We start from the raw sequence: 22,011 nt of genomic DNA, 5'->3' as shown, positions 1-22,011 counted from the left end.
GGCTCAGCTGCCCAGAGATTGCATTTCGTCCAAACAGATCGCTTATTCCTATCACTATCATCCACGTCGCATACGACTTTACAATCTCCACATCTTCTCGTTATGGAAAACCATCCTTTTCGGCCCGCGTCGCCCGCTGAAAGACTGCCTGCATACTACCAAGACACAGGGGACGAAAACATCCAATACTGTTTCCGCGACTTTGATTCAGAACGAAACTTTGATCTCTTCGACCGACAGACACGAGAACATAAGAGCAGCAACTTCTGCATCGACTTTGGCGAAGACGATGCTTATTGCGCTTTCGATCTCGATGCACAAGCATATAAGACGTTGCTTAATTCACCACGACCAACCGAGCTACATACGCGATGGATCAATATCTGGATGCCATACAACCAGAAAGATTTGATACGAATGCTAGCCTCACACTTTGACTTTACGCCACGACTACTAGGCATGATGAAAAGCGACCCTATGCCGCCGCGAAACACCTCGTCATTACGCATGAAGAAGAGCTCTTCCACGTTGAGATCGATGCTATCACATGCATCAAGCAAATCTAGCTCAATCAAGCAAAAGGCGAAGCAGGCAAACGAAGAGGTTATGGATTCAGAGTCGAGCATAGGCATGACTGAGATGATGCAATCCACGCAGCTGGAGTTGACGAGGGACCTGAGCCATTACCAGTTAGTAGACAATGTTTGGCATTGGAGTACTGTGGATCAGGGACGAAGGTGTAAGTTGCAGGCACTTACTGATGGACAGGTACTCCCCATTAACCACTGAGCTGAGCTGACAGGATCGCAGATATGTGCATAGGCTACAACTCGTTACACAACGTTCGCAGTAAAGAAACAAACACGCATCCTCACATCGCGGATAGAAGCCGGGATGTACCACACGGCAAGCGTGTTTGGAACTGGCTCCTCTTATGCGAGGACAAAACCGTCATCTCGATCTCCGAAGACCCGTTCCCCTTCGCCACGGGCGCATTGAACAAAGAAGACCTCAAGACCCTCTTTACAACCCGTCGCAACCTCGTGAATGTGTTTAGACAGCTGACCAAAGCACCCACGCCGCTTAGAGACACAGCGCTCACCCAGCTACCCATCCGCCAACGCCTCGGCAGCAGCGACGAAGAAACAGCGCATCGCCCCACAGACGCCCCTGGACTTCTCTTCTACTATCTCTTCGAAGACTGGGGTGCGACATTTGACCTCATATCACGTCGCGAACATGGATACGCCGCCGAACTCGACCGCCTCCGCCAAGAGATGCTTCAAACAGCCAACCTCACCCACGTCGACCAACTCCACCACATTGGCTGCCAACTCGCCGTCCTAAAACGCGTATACCATTCCTACGAACTCATCATCGAACGCGTACTCAAGAAACAAGAAGCTACCTTGGCATCCCTCAAGAACTCGCACATCCTTCCGGGAAACGCTTCACTGGTGTCCTCCCACCCTGTGATAAACGATTCGCCTGGCCCTCTTGTCCCGGAAGCTGATAGTTTGCTTGGCGTAGCACTCAGCTCTGCGGCACGCGTTCGCTTTGAGCGTTTGAAAGATAGAATCCTACTCTATGCCCTCAGCGAAATCAACGAATGTCTCGACCAAAAAGAATCTCTTGTAATGATGAACTTTAACCTCATCGCCATCAAGGAGTCCTTCTCCGTTGAGCGCCTCACCTGGGTTACTCTCCTCTTGGCTAAGATCACAATCTTGTTTACACCCGTTACGTTGATGACTGGCTACTTTAGCATTCAGTTCAAGGAGATGGAGTTTGAGATGAGGAGTTATTGGCAGGCGTTTGGCATCATTTTTGGGGGGAGTGTGGCGTTGTTGGTGCTGTTTAGTTGGGTTAGTGGGACGTTTGAGGGGAAGATTATTACGAGGAGTTGGACGAGGGCGGTTTATGATGTTGGGAGGAGGTGGGTTGTGCATAGGCGCAAGAGGGGGAAGATGATGTGATGGTGGGGTGTATGATTAAGTATCGCGGGATGAATGATGACCGAGTAGATCTGTTGTGGATCAGGACATGAGGAAAATGGAAAAACTTTCATGTACAGTCATTGGTTGCGGGACGACTTTGTCGGAATATAAACGACAGATTTTATCATACCGCGCTGCTGCTTGGTCACATTACACACTGCGCCACCATTGAGGATGAAGATCTTCAACCTGCCATTGGTACGTCACTCTCTCTTATAGCATACATAGATGCTAATAGGGTACATTTTAGTCAGGATGACCTTTTGAGAAACGAGCTCCTTTCTACGGTTGTCTTTCCGCTACCATCGAAGAAATGAGGGGTAAGACGAAACTCGGGTTGCGTTTGCTGTGGTTGTTTGTGGCTAAGCATGAGATAGAAGCGACAAACTGGAAGACAATTGCGATTTGGGCATGGGATAGCGAGGCTTTTCGCGCAAGAGCTTCTGGCTTCCTGCCCTGCATTGTTCCAGACTAATCTGCGCTTCTCACGTACATAGTCATCGCCAACGAGTCTTCCAGCCATGAGCACGCAGAAATACCAATCACTTCTTTGGGAGAAAGGGATCAAAGAGATCATTCTATGTACGCCGCAATCACTTTTCCATACTCCTACCCATGCTACAGTAGCTTCTAACCTCTCTTTCTAGCTTATGCCCGTGCAGTGTACGCCGCGAAGCACAGTCATGGCTCCGTCTTTGACGTCATCACTACTGCCAGTTTGAAAGACCCTGCGGCAGAAAATCTCCTCGTAAATGTGTGTTACACAGCTCATGTTGTCGTCTATGAGCCGCTGAACAGAAACGACTGGAAGCCGCTCATGTCTACTAAGCCAAGAGATTCCGTCGAGGAGACTTTGGATACTCTTGTCCTGTTATTACAACATGCGCTATCGACGGACTTGGGTAAGTCTCAGAACGACGACCTGAAGAATTGCTTGCTGATTTGATGTTCTTGTTTTAGCTGGCAAGAAGGGTACAGGAGACATGGAACTATAGGAATGGCCTGAAAACGTGAGCCAAATAGAATGATCGGATCGATTCACAGTTGCAGAAACTCCACACGGCCATGCCATTTGTGCAAGCACATCTCAGTATGTCTTGCGTGGATCTTGAAGTCACTCGTCGATTGACAAAGTGCCACGATGTCAACACCATCTGTATTCGCTCCAATAGATGCTGGAATCTTGCTTATCAAAGGTGCTTCATCGGGCGGAGATAGCATGAGCGTTATCATGCCAAGGGAGACACGTGATCGGAGCTCACGGATGTCGGTCCGTCTACGGTTTCATAAGATCATCCTGAGTAATAGACACGGTCCGTACGATACGGTCCGTCCACGTTTGCTGCCGCTTGTAATGAGCACCGAGATCATGGAAGCTGAAGGGCTGCCTCATCAGATCAGCGACCGGTGAATAGTGCTGGACATTCCTAATCGCCGACATACTGGCTGCCTTGCCAACAAATTGGAAATCTCGAGCAACACCAAAATGACAAAGATCGTTGAGAAGACCATGAAAGGAAAGCGCCACATTATTATCATCGGTGCTGGGTCAGTCATATCAGAATCTCCATAACATTGTTGCTGACTAGAATAGCGTCTCTGGTATTCTACTTGGTGTGTGTCATTGCTAAAGCAGACGTTTCAGAAAATAACCCCTTTTTTCCACTAGCACATCATTTCAAATTGTATTTATCGCACGCCTATACATTCCAGATTGTGGAGAAGAATCACGCCGTTGGAGGCACGTGGTTGGAAAACACATATCCAGGCAGGAGCAAGACCTAAGCCAAATTTAGTGGAAGATGACTGATCTTGCCAGGCTGCGCGTGCGATGTATCAAGTGACATATACCAATACTCCTTTGCGCCCACGAAGGATTGGTCTAAATTGTGCGTATTGATCCCTTTCGATATCGCTGCAATCAGCTCTCGACTAATACTGGCTGACGCCCGCAGATTCGCATCATCTGGGGAGATCCAAAGTTACCTATCACACGTTGTGGATCACTTTGACCTGGCTCATCACATCGAGTTCAAGACAACGGTGACAAGATCTGCCTGGTCTGAGCAGGAAAGCAAATGGCTAGTCAACACCGAATGCAATGGTATTGTCAACAAGGGCAGGAAAGCCGATGTCCTGATCAATGCAGCCGGAATCTTGAACCACTATCGGTATCCCGATATACCTGGGCTAAATAACTACAGAGGTCGTCTGATACATACCGCGGACTGGGATCATTCGGTCGATCTAGCGGGGAAAAGGGTGAGTATCATCGGAGCAGGTGCGAGCGCCGTGCAAGTCATACCGCAGATTCAGCCTCTCGTCAAAGAACTTTCAGTATACATCCGAACCCCATCCTGGATCACAAGCCTGCCCGACAGTTTCGAGGGAGTCGACAACAACCCCGACAATCCTGCAGACTACCTCCAACGCTGCAAGAGCCTCGAGAGCTACTATAACAAGCTCTTTCCTGTATTCTACCGAGACTCGAACACACAGACACAAAAACGCGAAGAGCTTGAACTGTGGATGAGAGAACGTATCGCAGACCCTTCGCTACGCAAGAACCTCATTCCGAATTACGAACTCGGCTGCCGTAGAATCAGTCCTGGAGAGCCATTTCTACAAGCTCTACAGAAACCAAATGTTACTTGTATATTCAGCCCTATCCTGACGTGCCAGCCAGAAGGTCTCGAGACGCAGGACGGCATCGAGACATCAGATGTCATCATCGCCGCCACGGGATTTGACACGTCGTTCCGCCCACGGTTCCCACTATTGGGTCGCAATGGAATAGATCTCAGGGATCTGTGGAAGGACGATCCGATTTCGTACATGGGGCTCGGGTGTGCGGGATTTCCGAATTACTTGTCTATGCTTGGCCCCAATTGCCCGGTTGCGAATGGTAGTTTGATAGGTACGTAGAAAGCTTTGTTTATGGTTTTGCCGCTGTTGTCCATACTGATAGCCGTGCAGGTAGTCTGGAAGCTATGGCAGATTTCTTCGTACGACTTCTCAAGCGCGTGGACAGTTTTGACGTCGCTACGTTTACGCCGGACAAGGGCGCACAGGAAGATTTCAATCTGCACGTCGAGGAGTTCATGAAAGGAGCTGTATGGACAGGAAATTGCACGAGCTGGTGTAGGTCCGCCTTTTGCTTCTCCACTGTTTAGTCAAGAGATTTTGAGGTCTTGTACTTACGCACTTTCCAGATAAACGCGGGAAAGGGGGGAGGATAACAGCTGTGTGGCCTGGAAGTAGCCTCCATTACCGTGAAGTACTTGAGCAGGATCGCTGGGAGGACTGGAATTGGACTTATTGTGGCAGACGATATGGGATATGGGGCAAGGGAGAGTCTGCTGTTGAGAAGGCCGGTGGTGATCACAGCCACTACCTAGAGCATGGGCCGTTACTACGGATGTCTTCCCTCGCTTAGGAGAGCATCCGTAGGAGTGAGCTATACAACCTTGTTATAACCTTTCCGAACTCTCTCTCTGCAAATGTGGATCAAGGGCTTCGAAGAGACATTATGTAACAGAATGCTCGCCATGATTTTGGACCTTGTCAACAGATGCGAGGTATCAGAGTCTCTGACCTTCCTCGCCATCCTCCAAAATCGTGCACTTCACTTGGGAGTTTGAATTAACGGGAAGTAATGCATATTGGCATGTACCTTCTCAATGTTGAAAGGTGCGCGAGTCTACCCAAACCAGTCCACTCCTCTACCTTCAGTCACAGCAGTGCCTTCTCCTGCTGCGTAAACTCGCGCCGCGCTGGTCCCCCACGGCTTCCGTCGCCATGAAATGTATCTTCGCGGTCTTTGTATTCCATCCTGAATCGCCATCTTTGTTGCAAGCCTGAGGGCAATGTGCGCTCGAATGCCTGCGCTACGTACTTGCCCAGCACTGGCAGGAACTTGAATGCACTACGGAAGGGCAGAGTCAGTACAGATTCAGGTATTGATTTTTACAAGAGGTTAGCACTTACTGGCCACTACCAGCCGTTGCCAGGAACAGATTCGTGTGGTCAGGGTGGTAGTCGATGATGAAGTTACCAGAGGGCGTGTCGTTGTACCAGCATACGGCAACACGATCAAACTCTCGCTCTGCAAGGGACGGAAGGATAGTTCCAAGGCCCGCACGCAACCTTTCGACGCCGTCTGCTGGCGCAAAATTGGTCCGCTTGCTTCGAGTCGTTGTTGGAGGGAGGGAGACACCGTTCCGCTGCGTCGTTCGAGTATACCCCCAGCCATGTACAGCGATTTTCAGAACCCGGGCTTCGGGGTGGGGCGGAAAGCAAAACCAGCCGGAATCGTAGTCTATGTATAACGGCAGGTCTTTGTAGGCTTCCATTTCAGCATCTGTCAGGTTGATGAAGGCTAAGACTTGTGCCGTAGATATTGTTGAGTTGTACATGGGTGCTAGGCTTGTCGACCAAGCGCCAGCACTCAGAATGAAGTGATCCCCTTGGATATCGTGGCCGCTCTCAGTTTGTGCGGCTACAATTCTGCGGGTCATGGTGTCTTTCTGGAAAGCGGTGACAGTGCCTTGTTTGCCGCAAACAAAAGACACGCCACTCTCGATACATTGATTGCAAAGAACAGTAATTGCCTTCTGAGCATCCGCCCACCCAGAACTTCGATTACAGTATCCAGAAAGATTTGTGTGAACGGTATCGCCGTACAGAATCGGGAACTTAGATTTGATAGCTCCTTGATCCGGCATTGGTTCCCAGGGGTGATTCAGACCGTCAAGGGCATCTGTGCATCTTTTGAGGTGCGTACGCCCGTACGCCTTGCTTGCGATGAAGGCATTTGGACCATGATGGAATATTCCACGAAACCTTGGATCATCACGCCAGACATCAAACGCTTCTTTTGCAAGCTTGGCGTAAAGCGGATCGCGATAGTCGAAACGTATCACTCGCGAGATGTCGACGCTAGAGCCATCGGGTACCTTTTTTTTCGGTCAACTACGGCATTTTCCCATTTGTGCAAACTACCTACCGGGGGTACATGACGATCTACGATTGTAATGTTTCTGTAACCTTTGCGTACCAGCTCTACTGCTGTCGACAAGCCAAACACCCCTGCGCCTATTATAACGATCCGACTGTCTTTGTGCATTTTACATTCGAGATCTTGATGGCGACACTGACAATTTGATGAATGGTATGCAGTCTGGATGCCGCAGATATATCAATACAGATTTATGGTTGAACTGCATCGGGAAGGAGCGTATTCGTCAGGTCATACACGCTAAACAAGACGTGAATCGAAGTGGGAACGGGAGCGGAAGTGACACGGAGCTGATACCGGACCATTTCCGGCGCTAACTGTCACGTCCCAGCATTGCCCGTTTTATTTGGCCAGCCGACCGCATAGAACCTCAATCGCGGGCAACCACTTGAGAAAGAATCACTTCCCATGGCTGTTACTTGGCCAGAGCAGTACGCTCTTTCCAGCTCTACACATGTCCCAAACAACATCTTACCAGCTCTGATATATCGAGATGTTCTCCCTGTTCCGGTGAACCCTGAACTTTCAAAACGTCTTTGTGAGGGGAATGGCTGGGAAAAACGTGTAAGTGACTGACCAAGACTGGCTTGTATCAATGGTTGCGGTACAACGGGTCCCTATGATCGAACCAAATTTACTAGACCAATCCTGGGATAGCGCGTGCCGGGGTAGACATATATCACCCTTCTCATAGGGCGATAATGACTACGCGTGGTGTTCTATCGTAACCAACACCATCGGGCCTCTCACTGCTGTATCTGTACTCGCGCTAACTGAGTATCAGGGCGAGTGGGGGGAGATAACAATACCACACTTCCATCCAAATACTCACGAGTGTTACGGTACGAATACCGAAGTTGCAGTCGTCAGCTGGGCTGATGTGTATTTGCCAGCTATAATTCGAGGAAGCTCACGCCTCGCTCTTGGGCGGTCGAAAGAACATGATGCTATGGACGGCATCGAGGTCAATATCCGTACAGGGGATGTGATCGTGATTCCGGCAGGAGTTTCGCATCGATCGATTGAATCTGAGGAAGGCTTCAGGTACATCGGGGTATATCCCAAAGTAAGAATTGAATCAAATTTGGCATTGAGTTCGAGCACTTATTGACTATATATAGGCGGCTCCACGTTGGCGAAACAACCACTGCGAAGGCGATGAGCCCATGGATGCATTGTGCCTAGAAATCAGCAACGTGCCAATCCCTGATTCCGACCCTGTCTTCGGTACGAATGGTCCTCTGTGTCAGATTTGGAAGTCGGCACGAAGTAGGACCCGCGTGAAGATTTGAACTTGTCGGAAAGTGATAAGCCACCAATTCGACTTTGAGAATGGAACACACAGACAAGAACAAGATGCATATTGTTTCGTCTCAGCGCCTGTGCTATCGCGGATGAAGTGAATCGATATCGTCAGGAAAGTAGTTGAACGCAGTTCCGCCGGATACAGATGTGTCACCGTACGCCTGAAATGCAATGTCTTCCAGTCCTGCGCTGGTTGTCTGAATCAACATACCAGCAGATGAACTCGGACTCGGATTGATAGACAATTGATTATTTGCAACATTCGACGAAGCGTTGAAGAGCGGTGGTACGCTGTGCATAGCGGTATTAGACTCCTCGTCAAAATCACACTCTGAGTTTGACTTAGGCGATGTCAATGCGTAGTCGAACAACCTCCATAGCAATAGCAAGTCTTCTTCCTCAAGGTGTACTTGGTTGGCTCCTTCGGGTGGGGCTGCACCGTCGTATTCTTCCTCAACATAGTTTAAAATTGAACGATAAGGGATTCGTGCCTTCAGCTGCTCGAGAAGGGAAGCCTTGCGAGTGTTAGTTCTCTTGTCTAGATTGACAAAGGTGAGGCAAGCACGTACAGTGACTTGCATTCGCGGCCACTCTTGCGAGAGTCTTTTCACAAAGTCCGAGCATTTTTCGAATTTCTGTTTCGCAGACGCAGCTACAGTTGGATACTGGCTCTTGGTATGTTCCAGGTGTATCGATGCTGCAATTGCGACCAAGTGACCAAGAAAGGGGTCGTGAAGCATCAATCTGGCTTCATCCATATGATTGAGTAGCCTGACGACCCAATTGGCATGTATCAAAGAGAACTCATAAGACTTTTGTAAGAAGGTCAAAGGAATCTTCTGCTTGAGTCGTACTGTTTTGATGTGTATCATGAAAGGGTGATTTCTGTATAAACTTCAGTGTGATGATACAACAAAAGCTCATGCTTGACTCACAAGGTGCAGTTCACGACAGATAGCGTCAGTTGAAATCGCAACCATACCACAAAATAACTTTCCAGGTGTGGCTCATTCAGCACTCGAGCTGGCGATCCTATGCATGCCAAAGTATGTCCTGAAGTTTCGCACCCTGGAACGCTATTTAGCTTCACTTACATGAGCTCAGGAACATACTTACTCATCTCAATATCCAGAAGTTTTGTCAAGATGGCGGCTCTAGGAGAGTCATGTCTCCAAAGAGGCACATCGGTATCCGAAGGGGGCTGTGCAACGTAATCAATGACGCACTCCCAGATCCTAATCGTCTGTATTTGTAGACAGGTGACACTCTGCGGCGGGAGGGGCGCATCTGAATCCACACACTGCAATGAGATATCATGCTCAGGTGGTTGCGTTCGAATATCTGGGTGGAAAGGTCCGCTTTGGATCACCGGGAGCTCGAAGGCTGTGGTAGGAGTCGAAGGGTTCCTTGTGTTTCCTCCAAGAAGCATTCGGTCTAACATGAAAAGTGACCAGATAATTTCCTGCCGGCGAGCTCGATCGGCAAGCTCAAGGCCACAGAGCGAATCCGCACTCAACATATCACGGGCTTGCGCAACTCGCAACCCTAAAGCCACCTGTGCTCGCGCTCTCTCTAGTCTCCCGTCTATACAAGATTTCATCAGCCCATATCAACGAAATCGGTTCGATAGGTATAAAGACGCACCTCCAGAATCCACCTGGACTTGGAGACAAAGCGCCTGGAAGTATACATCATCAATCGCAAAGTCACAGTATGCCTTCGCGATAAGATTCCACGAAAGTTTTGTCATTCTCGCTATACATCTCATTCTTTCGGATCTGTTGCTGAGAAACGGGTGCCGGGATGAGCGTAAGCTCAGAGCGAGCATAGCATATAGAATCATCGGAGGTAACAAGTCATCTTCACTAGATCCGAGGGTCTGAGAGGAAGCCAGGATGGGACATGGCTGATTGCAAAACTCTGAAAAGTATAGCGCGATACCCTCCGATATGACTGAGTCTGGTAGTTGCGCGTCTTTCATACTACCGGATTATCAGTGTTCAGTCATTGTAGTGATAGGTACAAGCCCTTACTGTGCATAGGGAGATTGTCGTGCAGTGAGAGGCGTTAGTGGAAGTTCAATTGCAGGTTCTTGCGAGCTTCGCGCTGTCGCAGGGTCATCATCTCGGCCATGGTCGATGGAAGGTTGGGCTGATTCAATTGATCGCTGTATGCTAAGATCGTCAGTCCTCATCGAGAGACGCGGAGTAGCGAGCATACTCAATCGTGGCGGCAAGTTTCCTCAGCAGATCTTGAATCGTGTCTAGATGCCTGGACTAGAGAGGGATGAGCATTGCACAGGGAGATGTGATTGGCATGCATTACATTATTGGTGCCAGCCATATGAGGGACATCGTGAGGTCCGATAGACCGTTCACGAGTTCGGTATTGAGTGGCATAGACACATCTTTGTCGAAGTCGTACACAACAAGAACAGTCGGGTCTTTCCCCGGTGCACTTTGACTTCTTGCGACTTGCACTCGTGTCAGTTGCGGAAGTCTGTGGGGACCGTAATCTCTCCGTACGCACGTACCGGCAATTTTCGCAAGCCTGTCTTGCGCGCTTCTTAGTAGTATATGGGGTGTGTCGGCTGCTTCGCCGGATTTCTGCCATCTAGACGATTTACGTTGAACGGTTCACATCGTGCAGTGTCAGGAAGCCCACAACCCGGCCGGTGTCCGCTGCCGGCAGCACGATCGCGCACAGACCTACAGAGATAAGATTAAGCATTGCCTAGCTACCATGCGTGTACGGAAAACAAGCTGCTGCGATAACCAAGCCAGGCCATTGATTGTCGTGTTCATCACTTCCTGGGCGAATCCAAGGCCGGAGACCGGGGCCAAGACCATGATTCTCCGATCACCTGACCGGAACGGCAGAGCCACGTGAGCGGCCTTCTAACGACGTGTCTCTTGTCCCGATAACACACCTGGGCAGTATCGAGGGGTATATGGGATGTTGCAATGGATTCAGCGCAGTCATGACCGTGAGGTCAAGACGGTTGATAACGACCCTTATGCCTATCATGAGTCAATATCTCTGGAAACTCCTGGGCTACAAAGACGCGGAAAGCGAGACGCGACCCACCAATACATCACGCAGTTTACCATCGTCGTGGTACACGTCCGACGCTATCTATCAGCTTGAAAGGCGGGCCATCTTTTCGAAGAGATGGATTTTGGTTACACACAAGCACAGGATCCCGACTGCTGGGGATTACGTGCAATTTGAAGAGGCAGGCTTCCGCTTCTTCCTGTCCCGAGATCGCGATGGCGATATCAATGGCTTCCACAACGTCTGCCGACATCGAGCATTCCCCGTCGTTACCGAACCTGCAGGGCGAGTGAAGATCTTGTCCTGCAAATACCACGGGTGGTCATACGGGTTGAAGGGTAATCTAGCAAAAGCGCCTGGTTATGAAGAGATGGAGGGATTCGACAAGACGCAGAATGGGTTGTTCCCAATGAGCGTTCATATTGATCAAAAGGGATTCATATGGGTAAACATGGATGTTGCAAGGGAGGTGGCATGGGAAGATGACTTCGAAGGAGTTGACACGCAGCCTCGGATGGACAGTTTCAACTTTGATGATTACCGGTTCGACCATACGTGGGAGATGGGTGGCGATTACAATTGGAAGGCGTTAGCTGATAATTACAATGAGTGCTATCATTGTCCGACAGCTCACCCGGATGTAGCTGGTATCACCGATCTGAAACTATACGCGGTCAGCACTCAAGGGGGGCATATTCAGCACTTCACCAATGCGGAGAATATAGCCATGGACGAGGGACAAAGGGTCCGCAGCACATATTATTTCCCTAATGCCTGCATGACAGTGACGTGAGTGGACGAATGGAGAGATCGTGAGCTCTATCACAGTCGACTGACCGAGAGTAGACCTTTCTTCTTTTACATGATGAGGTGCGTGCCTACGTCAGCCACTCATTGCTCCATGGAGTACGAAGTCTATCGACACAAGGACGCCTCCGACGCGGAGTTCGAAGCCATTGATTCCATGTACAAGCGGGTACTCAACGAAGACAAGTGGCTATGCCTCAACACGCAGAAGAACTACGCTGCAGGTGTCTACGTTAGTGGCGAGATGCATGCAAGAATGGAGAAGGGGCCGTTGTTCGTCCAGAAAACTGTGCGCAACCTTGTTCGGCAGCATCATGAGCGCGAAAGGCAGCTGGGTCGCGAGATATGGCCTGCTCGGCAGGTTTTGCCAGATTCGGCAACACGGGTACATGAAGACGAGGCTTTCTTGTGCGATCTGAAATGTCAGACTGACAAGCTCGAGTGGTAGAGTCATTTGCATGAGTGGTGGATAGACACTCAGTAGATTGCAAGTGTATCTTGTTTTGATGAGGATGAGGCTATTAGAGGAGATCTCTCAAGTTGCACGTGGAGAAAGAGATTGCGTTTCTCAATTCATCGAATTAACGCCGATGTACCGGTATATACTAACACTTTCTGCAAGACGTATTGTATACTTGCGCAGAGGTACTCATCAACGAGATATGCCGTATACACACAGGACTTGATCCACGGCCATCTTCGGCATCGTCACGTTGATGCTTTATGGCATTACGCACTGCGCCACAACAGATAACCAGCTAACCGTTCATTTAACCCCTTCTTCTCCAAATTGTTTGGTACGACGCGCAAGCTAGAGAAAAAGCTAGAGCAAACAAGTGGCTTTCGCGTCATGCGCTTTGACATATCCACCGTGGCAAAGTCCGCCAGAACCTCAGAATACGAAAAGAGAGAGAATACGAGAAAGAGCAGTTATACGAAAATGACTCTCAGCCAAATCTCGACATCACATAAATATGTTGATACCCTATACGTTTCAAGGTGTCACATCAGTCGCTCATTTGCTTGTTTTGCCGTTCGACAATCCAGCATGTTGCGATCCCTCATTCTCGCAGCTCCCGCTCTCGCAAGTGCAGCAGCAACACCACCATTCTGTCGTTCAACACCCTCGGATGCATCATGGCCTACACTTTCTGAATGGTCTTCTCTAAACGAAACGATCGGCGGGTCTTTGATACGTACTGTGCCTGTTGCATCGTCCTGCTGGCCCGACGCCAATGGCACCTTTGCCTCTCCTTCCCCTCGCTCTTGCCAGGAAGTCAACGATAAATGGACAAACGGGACCTGGCACTCCCAACTTCCCGAGTCAATTGACTACCAACTGTATGCAAACAACTCTTGTTTGCCAGACGAATCCGGAAGTTGGACGCAGAAGCAGGGATGCAAGATCGGTGCTCTGCCGCAGTACATTGTCAACTCAACGAAGGAGGTTGATGTCGCAGCTGCGATGAAATGGGCTGCTGATCGTAACATTCGGATTGTTGTCAAGGGAACAGGCCATGACCTTAACGGGCGGTAAGTATATGTTATCCAAATGTATTCAGAGCAGAAAGCTAACAATACCCGTGTAGCTCAAGTGGTGCTTTCTCCCTCTCCATCTGGACCCGATACTTCCGCAACTTGACTCGCGACACAGCCTGGCGTGCCGCAAACAGCTCTTCGCCAGCTGAAGACGTCTTCATAGTCGGCAGTGGCCAACAATGGGGCAACGTCCTCAAGTTCGCGACAAGCCAAGGCCGTGTCGTAACAACAGGCCAGGACCCCAGTGTTGGGCTGGGCGGCTACATTCAAGGCGGCGGTCACGGTCCGTTGGCTCCTACCTACGGCCTTGCATCAGCCCAAGTGCGCCAGGTGACCGTCGTGACAACCACCGGACACGTTCTTGTCGCGAATGAAGTCCAGAACCAAGATCTCTTCTGGGCACTCCGTGGCGGTGGTGCAGGACAATATGGCGTCGTTACCGAGTACGTCATCAAGCACCATCCAGCACCCAGTAACGTCGTCATGGCAAGTGTCCAGATAACGCCCCAGGGTAGTTCGAATGCCAGTATGGACGCATCATGGTCAGCAGCAGCCAGTTGGCTCAGCGCGCTCCCCGACCTCATGGACGTCGGACTCTCGGGCGCGGCCACCGTAGCAGTAGGAAGCACGGCACCAAAGTTCTTCCCAAACATGGACGTATCAAACGGCCCATTCACTGGCATCGGGCTCAACCAAGTCTTCTGGGCTTTCAACACCACGCCCGCCGCCGTACAAGCCCTCGTCCAACCCGTCTTGTCCAAGATCCTCGCATCCAACACAAACAACACCAGCACAAACACCTCCCTTGTCTCGACATCAATGACAGCTTCACACTTTGCAAACTACACCGCCTTCTTCAGCGTCATATCCGGCGACAATGTGGCAGGCGGCGAATCCCTAACCTCATCCCGGCTCCTCGGCCGCCCAGAACTCACCCACACCTCTCACGAACAAGTTGTTTCCTACCTGAAAACCGCAATGGCGAGTCAAAATACCACCGACCCGGGTAACTACGCCACCATTGGCCTCAGCGGCGGTCCCGGCGTGCACTCCACCCCGTCTGCACACTGGGGCGCTTTACACCCTGGCTGGCGGCGCGCATACCTTCACTTCATCGCCACGGGCGCGACTGTCGATTCCAAGGCCGCCGGGTCTGCGAAGAAGGCGCTGCAGATTGGCGCAGACTGGCATGCCAAGGTTAAAGAGCCCATGTGGGAGAAGTGGGCGCCGGGTTCTGGTGCGTACATGAACGAGGCGAACCCATTTATGCCTACGTTCCAGCAAGCGTTTTACGGCAGCAACTACGAGGCGTTGAGGGAGGTCAAGAGCAAGTATGATCCTAGCGAGAGTTTGTATGTGCTTTCGGGAGTGGGGACGGAGAGGTGGGAGTATGATCTTGATAGTGGCAAGTTGTGTAGGTTTTAGACATGGTGGGATGGGGTAGATCTCATCGTTCTGGTGTTTTAGAAGCGACGGTCGATAGATTGTATTTTTACCTTTCTTCTTTGTTGGCTAGTAATAGAACTGTATGCTCAATCTCGACTGCTGAATGCGTTTGGCGGTGCACGCGGTATGTGTTGTTCGTTTTGGAGGAAGACAGTGGGTCGTAGCAAGTTGATTAGCTTTGGTGTGAGCATGGAGGTGGATGGCGGTCTGGAACAGACGTCAGCTAATTCTGGGGAAAAGTCAAAATGGTTGTAGAAACAGCAATGTTGATAATTCAAAACAGAGGCCACTTGTGAAGTTTGGCTGAAGTAGATGTTTTCATTTGGGTATTGCAAGACAGCTCATCGTGCTTTCGTCCCGCCTCCCTTCCAGCGCTCCCGACCCGACATAAGCCACGGAGCTCTGGCGCCCGGCGTCTCCTTGTAGCCAGCGGAGAAGTTATCTCACATGTCGGACTTTGTCGTCCTCTCCGCTTCGTTTACTGGCCGACCTTCTTCGCCTCCTCCTGCAACTCCTTGATCTGCTGCTTGGTGTCCTTGCCGGTCTCGGAACGATCCGCCTTGACCTGTCCTTTGCGTTAGCCAGTGCCCTCACAATCCAATTGTGCCATGGGTTTAGGGCGGTGTATTCAACTTACAGCGCTCTCGCTGTCACTGGCAAGCTGCTCCTCCCAAGAACCCTTGCCCTGCTTTTGCTTGTTCAGCTGCTCCTGCTTCTTCTTCTCAACCTCCTCAGCACGGTTCTCAGAATCTGTTCGATTGTGTCAGCTCTGGTTCTCTCTCTCTTAGTGTACAGTTGGCACGCATTCAGCGTCATGGTGCTGGATGCTGGGCCGAGGTTGTCGGTGCGGACGTACGGAGAGTTGACTCCTTGCCGGCGGTGCGGGCTATTGACTGGGAGAAGGCCGCACGCTGGACAAAGGCGACGGGAGCGCGACGGGTTGCGAAGGCACGGATGGCGGACATGGCTAGTTTCGTGGGAGGTGTTTACGTGGAGGGAGTAGTAGTTTGCGGGGTTTCGGCGGTGTAGCTCGGAGCTCTAGCTGCACGTATTATTCGTTCCGTGGGTGTATTTCAACGGGAAGAAATCAATTGAATTGATGAGGAACCTCAGAAGTGTAGAAAAAGCTGGCAGATGACGATTGCAGGAGGAAGGGTTGGTTTGCTGGAGAAAACACACGTTCCTCGGTTAGTGGACGTGACTAGCTTCACCCAACGACGTCATCCTTTCCCCAGTCGGCAATCATCATTACAACAATTGGCCGAGTCCTGTCAGTCGCTCGACGGAGCCTCATTAGTCATGCTCTTGCGACAGCTGGATGAGGCCTAGACCCAGAGAGGCTCTGATGAACTTGCTCTCTCCGCGCCCGCCCCTCAACTCCAGCACACGGCACCAGTAGCCGTTTACAGCTTTGAGTTATGTGCCCTTATACCACAGTATGGTCGATTATGCCGTCGCTGTCCCCGATATCTGCTAACCTTTTTTGTACCCACCGTATCAAAGCGAAGATAGGAATGCACAGACCACGAACCCGGTGGCTGTGTGCATTACGCTTCGGTACCCTAATTCTACGTCGGCACTGCCGTCATGGTCATTGAATCTGACTGCGTGGGTAAACCAGAGATCTAGCGAGATGCTGTGGTTGACGACGGTGTTTCCGAGAAATCCAGCTGGTCCAGGTGGCTTCTGATCGGCGGAGAGCGCGCTGGATAGCACGACGGTTGATGCCGGAGAACTCATCGCGGCGAACAGCTAGCCCCGTGAGATCTGGTCCAGTTCGTCAAAAAGCAACGAGGAAGCCATCTACGAAAGTTTCCACCATGGTCAGCACTGTGGTGATTGAGGTCCAAGCGGAAGAGTAGCGGTATAGGCGTGTTGTAGCAGAGTAATAGTGAAACCGTGATCCACACCTTTCGACGGACTGCCTGATTAGGAAAGAGTTTGGTGGGATGTGAGATGGAAATTTGGGTCTCGAGAGTACAGAACATGTCCAATAGAGATATGCGTGTCGGCGCGTGAGCAGGCCCGTCGACATAAGAACCGAAACACCGAGCATGACATATAGCGAGGTACATGCGAGTCGGACCTCTTTGTTTGAGTGTGCAGGATTCAGCACATACCAAGGTACTCTTCTCAGGCAAAAGTGCCCGTGTATAATTTCCGCATTCCCATTCAGCGCGAGTGAGGGGATGACAGAGAAGATCGTACGCAATGCGTGCAGATCGATGCTAAATAAGAGTGCAGTGGGTGTAGTCACGGCTAACATGCACAAGCTCTTCGAGTGATGAAAGATTTCCTATAATTATTGTGTCAAGTGTCGCTTTAGTAATAGAATCTACTTGATCTTGCTGAGAAGGATACAATCTACGTTGTCGGTCTTTTCTTCTCTTATCCGCAAATTACAAGAGCTCCAGCTTCTGCTACCTCTTGCCATTCATTCTCCTGTTAACTACGGTGGCTACTCCAAGGACCTTTCTAGAATGTCGCTGCGAGCAACACAGAAACACTACCTGTAGAAGAAGGTACATCGGAAGATCTATCAAAAGAGTATATATACAGCTGCATATAGTGAAGCCAAGTGAGTATTTGGGAACACACTTCTACTGCGATACAATACAGTGTAACTCAACAGCGTTGTGCCTGCGTCTTATCACCAGCACGTCCATCATATCAATCAGAATATCTATTCATATTCCTACACATGTCGAATTCTTCACACGTACCGACGATAGAGACATGAGTTCTATAGCCTTCAATCTCGCTCTTGACATCAGTCTACCATCTCGCTATCAAATACTTACACCTCCTTTTTCAGAACACCAGATTCGTAGAACGTCTCGCCATCCTCCTACCCACTCTCTTTCTCTTCTACCACCAACCCTCCCTCCTCTCACACCCTCGCCACAATATAACATCCATTCTACCATCCACTCAACCTCGCAACCCGTCACCAAGCCTAAGGTTTCGTTCCTTTTTCTCAGAGAAAAAAAGAAAGAAAGCAAAACCTCCAAATCAGACCACCTTCCAACCCCAATCAAATTTCACATGACCAAGCATTCCACACAAGTCAGGACTAACATAAAGAGCTCGAATGAACATCCCATCTATCCATCATGCATCCACGCCAAGAGGAACGAAATGGTGAGGGGGAAGGGGAAACAAATACACTACTAATATTAGCACACACCAACATCCCCCGAATTAGCCAACCACCGTTGCCCCAAAAACACCCGTTTTGCCTCCCTCTTCGGAATCGGGTCTAGAAATGGCTATATGGCACCAAAACCTGATCTACATAGCAATAGCCCGCCGCTTGCTCCCTCGTGACAGCTCCCTAAAGCTAAGTTTACCACTAAACTACCGCCAAAGAGAACAGGCCACAGGTCGGCACAGCTTCCCCCTTGAACTAGCCTGCATTCGTTTCCTCTCCCCCTGGGTTCGTCCGTCCGCATGGAGAGAGAGGGGGAGGGGAGTACCTGGCATGGCATGGGCAATCCCCGAGCTTGGTGTGGGTGGAGGTTTTTTAGTCAGTTTGGTCCCTGGGAAAGCTTTCCCAAGTGCATGCCCAGGTGACATTGCGTGGCGTGCGGGGTCAGCTCAGCTCAGCTCAAGGTGTGTTGGGGACCCATCTTCTATCAGTTTGGTGGAGAGCTTTCACACGACATGCAATGACAAGTAGAGCGCTAGCAGTGGATTTGGAGATTTGGTCAATGAGTAAGTTGCGTGTATTCCTTTCCTAGGATATTCACTGCCCTCGAACGTAAAAGTTGCGAGGCGTGTAGATATAAGAGGGAGAACAGAGCTCCCGACGGAAGGAGAGAGAGAGAAAAACATCCAAGAAGAGATCGCCAACCACACCGGGTGTCGTCGTATAAATCCTCGTACAAAGAAACCAAAAACAAGCAGAGAAGATAGGAAAAGAGACACCAGCGCCTGATTGCGTAGAATCATCCCAGCGTCGTCGTACAAAGTAACGCGACAAGGCGAACGAACCCCAAGACAACACCGTGACTGATGACCCACCAACATGTACGCTTAGACACCGTCGCTTTCGCAAGTTATAGGGCGCCCAAACAAATGGTATATACCAACACCGCTCCGCTTGAAACCCGAAGAGAGAACCAACCAGCGACATAGGAAATCTACCTCAAGTTTTTCAAGGTGTTTGAAAAAACAGATAGCAATAGCCAGAAATGCGTGAACAGACCCAGAAAACACCGTTGTATGTGCAAACCGCCGTTAATGCGTTAGCGCTTTCAACGCTTGAAAGCAATCGAGAACCAAAGCGCTTCTATCCGGTAAAATGATATGTGGTTTTGTTTTTTCGCTGACAATTGCAACGCCGTCGCCGAGTTCAAGTGGTATACCCAAGATATGTCGAAGAAGATATCGTAGATTTATACAGTGTGGACATGGTGAAGGAGGATTAGAGATCCAGGTAGCCCACTAGCCTAGCAACACATAACGCCGCAGTTGTTGACCGAACAAAAGACGCTTGGCCTCGTGCCTGCAAGACTCTACCAGCGTCGCGACATGAACTGTTGCTGCATCTGTCGGTTGGGGGAGACAGAGGGAGGTGGGCTGGCAACAGCTCGTGTCGAGGGGTCAACAATGGGGATGGCATTGCGTGTACGCTGGGCTAGTGGCTGGTGTAGCTTGGTTTGCGAGTTGTTCTGTTGGAAACCGACAGGGGTGTAGGGGTTGGGTCCCGCTGAGGACAGGACAAAAGAGGGGGTTGGCTGCAGCTGGTGCTGGAGAGGCGACTGCTCGGGCGAGCCGCTCGACAGCGAGGAGCGGTCTGAGCCGGAAGAGTGGATGGATTGCAACTGTTCATCGAGTGTCAGCGCCTGCTTGGGCGGATTCGATGACGGGTGGCAAATATTGGCGACTTACATCATCCTCGGTGAGCAGGTGGAAGGGGCAGAACATCTCATCGTCCTCGATGTCGAATGACCTGGCAGCCTCGAAGTCGCGCTTGTATGCGATGAGGGTGGGGGGCTCGACGTTGAATTCCTTGGGGGTGCGGACTTGGCGGAACTGCTTGTTGTGCTGCTGAGCCGAGATCCGGGGCGCCCTCCGCGATCGGCCGCCGTGGTGGTTGTGCGAGTGGGCGTTGAGATGTTGGGCGTGGTGCTGCTGGGCACCGTAGTTGAAGAATTGCGACATGGTTGGTTGTTGTTGTGGTGGAGGTGGTGGATGGGATGACTGTTGTGTGAGAGGAGGGGTTGCGTTGTAATCCAGGGAGCTCGACCACAACAAAGGCGAAACAAAGGGGTATAGCTCGAAGGATGGCGGTTGTCGGGGATGCAGGGTGGATGCAAAGGGAGGCGGGAGCGGTGCGGGTGCGTAGAGTATTATTTAATAGTATTGCGATGCGAGGCTGAGAGATGTGGTTGAGAACGCTGGTGCAGAAGTGCGAGGAACAAGAGGAGCGAGAGGGCTGGAGAAGAACAGGCTGGGTCAGATGGATGGGTGGGTGGCCCGAGCGCGTCGACCGACACAAGCGATAGCGTGTCATTGGCTGGCTTCATTGCGCCAATTCGCCACCACGCCTCCTTGGACCGATGCGCTCTAGCTCAGCAGGGGAGCCTGCGCTAGGGCCTTTGGAACGCTTGCGCTGCATAGTCAAAGGCGCGCCGCCAGCGTGCGCAGACGGATCGCCTCCCGAGGGCATCGATGTCCATCCATCGAGTATCAGACAAGCCTGGTTCAATAGTCGGCCATGCCTATCGCCCTCTCCTAGTTCCCTCGATACATGGCCATTCCATGGGGATGCGCGCGCAAAAAGTAAACCCCAGCCGGCGGCGCATCGTCAAACAGCCCTTATGCGACACACACGACGCTAACAGCTGCCAGCCCAGCGAGGCTGTGAGCTGGCTGGCAAGTGACCACCCACAGTGTCTGCGCCCTGACCGCTTCTTCCGCACCTCTACCGTCGCCAGGGGAATGCAGGTAGTCTTCCCGGCCAGGACACGACCACTTGTCCAGCGTCGGCAAGGGCGGCCGCATCGCAAGTCCAAGTCCCCAAGACGTGCTGGAGTGAGGCCGCGAGCGCTGGCGCGTTGGAGCGCTAACGCAGCTGTGCCTGCGACGGCCAGCAGCAGCTTGACACCGTGGTTGAGCGCATGCCAGGATTCGCTCGTGGCGGCCGAGTCCCTGCCGACGGCGCCCGCAAATCGCTACCATTATGAGCGCATTGCCCATGTTCTGGAATGCCGCCAGCGCTGCGCACCCGGATGCCCATGGGAAACTTGTTGAGCCCATGCTGCGAGACCAGCTCGCCCACCCGCGACCACCATGACCATCATATGAGCAGCGCCATTCCATGCGAACATCCTGCTGCCGTTGCGCCTCCGACAGCAACGTCTAAACGCCCACGGCCATGCGAGACGTTTTCCACCCGTCAGTGTTTCCGAACATGCCCGGACCTCACCCTGTGTGACGTCCCGACGACCAGGATATAGCGCCATGGCCAATAGAAATCAGCCACTACGTGAGACCAAAATAGCGCTTCTGCACTCGTTCTCCCCGGCCCGGACGCTCGACGGCCTGTCCAGTGATCGACAATCCTTAGCAGCAGCTCCTGTCGTCACTCCATCTTCGTGTGATGTCGTCCTGTTACTGTTGTTGGGGGCCCTCGGTGACGGCCATCGTGAGCTGATCAAGCCAGCCATGAATCATCCTCGAGTGCCGTGACATCCATGCCGCGCAAACGTTCCTGCGACGGGCCAAGCTTTGTCGCATGAAGAATCGCCCTTGGCTCGAAACAGACTCATTTGATTGTCTCTCCCCACCCCGTGGGATGAGCAAGTGGACGCGAGCTGAATCAATATATTCGAATTTAGG

At 51.2% G+C, this 22,011-nt stretch overlaps 8 protein-coding genes across 8 annotated transcripts; 4 read left to right on the top strand and 4 right to left on the bottom strand.

Annotated features, from left to right (window-relative positions):
- Positions 1–102: 102 nt before the first annotated feature.
- J4E82_004442 (uncharacterized protein) lies at positions 103–1,976 on the top strand (the record flags this gene model as incomplete). Its single annotated transcript, XM_051730721.1, has 2 exons — positions 103–739; positions 811–1,976. The coding sequence occupies 2 exons, from the start codon at positions 103–105 to the stop codon at positions 1,974–1,976; spliced, it is 1,803 nt and encodes a 600-aa protein (XP_051589477.1).
- A 1,507-nt stretch (positions 1,977–3,483) lies between these two features.
- On the top strand, positions 3,484–5,433 carry J4E82_004441 (uncharacterized protein; the record flags this gene model as incomplete). The annotated part of the gene is made up of 6 exons (XM_051730720.1): positions 3,484–3,545; positions 3,592–3,611; positions 3,817–3,886; positions 3,953–4,914; positions 4,974–5,138; positions 5,210–5,433. 6 exons carry the CDS (start codon positions 3,484–3,486, stop codon positions 5,431–5,433), a joined length of 1,503 nt encoding a protein of 500 aa, XP_051589476.1.
- Positions 5,434–5,729: 296 nt separating this feature from the next.
- Positions 5,730–6,514, bottom strand: J4E82_004440 (uncharacterized protein; the record flags this gene model as incomplete). The annotated part of the gene is made up of 2 exons (XM_051730719.1): positions 5,730–5,922; positions 5,985–6,514. 2 exons carry the CDS (start codon positions 6,512–6,514, stop codon positions 5,730–5,732), a joined length of 723 nt encoding a protein of 240 aa, XP_051589475.1.
- Positions 6,515–8,399: 1,885 nt separating this feature from the next.
- On the bottom strand, positions 8,400–9,439 carry J4E82_004439 (uncharacterized protein; the record flags this gene model as incomplete). The annotated part of the gene is made up of 4 exons (XM_051730718.1): positions 8,400–8,834; positions 8,889–9,204; positions 9,255–9,387; positions 9,436–9,439. 4 exons carry the CDS (start codon positions 9,437–9,439, stop codon positions 8,400–8,402), a joined length of 888 nt encoding a protein of 295 aa, XP_051589474.1.
- Positions 9,440–11,335: 1,896 nt separating this feature from the next.
- On the top strand, positions 11,336–12,628 carry J4E82_004438 (uncharacterized protein; the record flags this gene model as incomplete). The annotated part of the gene is made up of 2 exons (XM_051730717.1): positions 11,336–12,162; positions 12,220–12,628. 2 exons carry the CDS (start codon positions 11,336–11,338, stop codon positions 12,626–12,628), a joined length of 1,236 nt encoding a protein of 411 aa, XP_051589473.1.
- A 600-nt stretch (positions 12,629–13,228) lies between these two features.
- J4E82_004437 (uncharacterized protein) lies at positions 13,229–15,144 on the top strand (the record flags this gene model as incomplete). Its single annotated transcript, XM_051730716.1, has 2 exons — positions 13,229–13,713; positions 13,770–15,144. 2 exons carry the CDS (start codon positions 13,229–13,231, stop codon positions 15,142–15,144), a joined length of 1,860 nt encoding a protein of 619 aa, XP_051589472.1.
- A 499-nt stretch (positions 15,145–15,643) lies between these two features.
- J4E82_004436 (uncharacterized protein) lies at positions 15,644–16,130 on the bottom strand (the record flags this gene model as incomplete). Its single annotated transcript, XM_051730715.1, has 3 exons — positions 15,644–15,730; positions 15,803–15,915; positions 16,022–16,130. The coding sequence occupies 3 exons, from the start codon at positions 16,128–16,130 to the stop codon at positions 15,644–15,646; spliced, it is 309 nt and encodes a 102-aa protein (XP_051589471.1).
- Positions 16,131–19,682: 3,552 nt separating this feature from the next.
- Positions 19,683–20,331, bottom strand: J4E82_004435 (uncharacterized protein; the record flags this gene model as incomplete). The annotated part of the gene is made up of 2 exons (XM_051730714.1): positions 19,683–19,991; positions 20,059–20,331. 2 exons carry the CDS (start codon positions 20,329–20,331, stop codon positions 19,683–19,685), a joined length of 582 nt encoding a protein of 193 aa, XP_051589470.1.
- Positions 20,332–22,011: the final 1,680 nt, after the last annotated feature.

This window comes from Alternaria postmessia (assembly GCF_024291825.1).
Source record: "Alternaria postmessia strain BMP 2775 chromosome Unknown scaffold_21, whole genome shotgun sequence".
NCBI classification, from domain to species: Eukaryota; Fungi; Ascomycota; class Dothideomycetes; order Pleosporales; family Pleosporaceae; genus Alternaria; species Alternaria postmessia.
The sequence above is the reverse complement of the archived record's forward strand: the minus strand, read 5'-3'. Positions and strand labels throughout refer to the sequence as shown.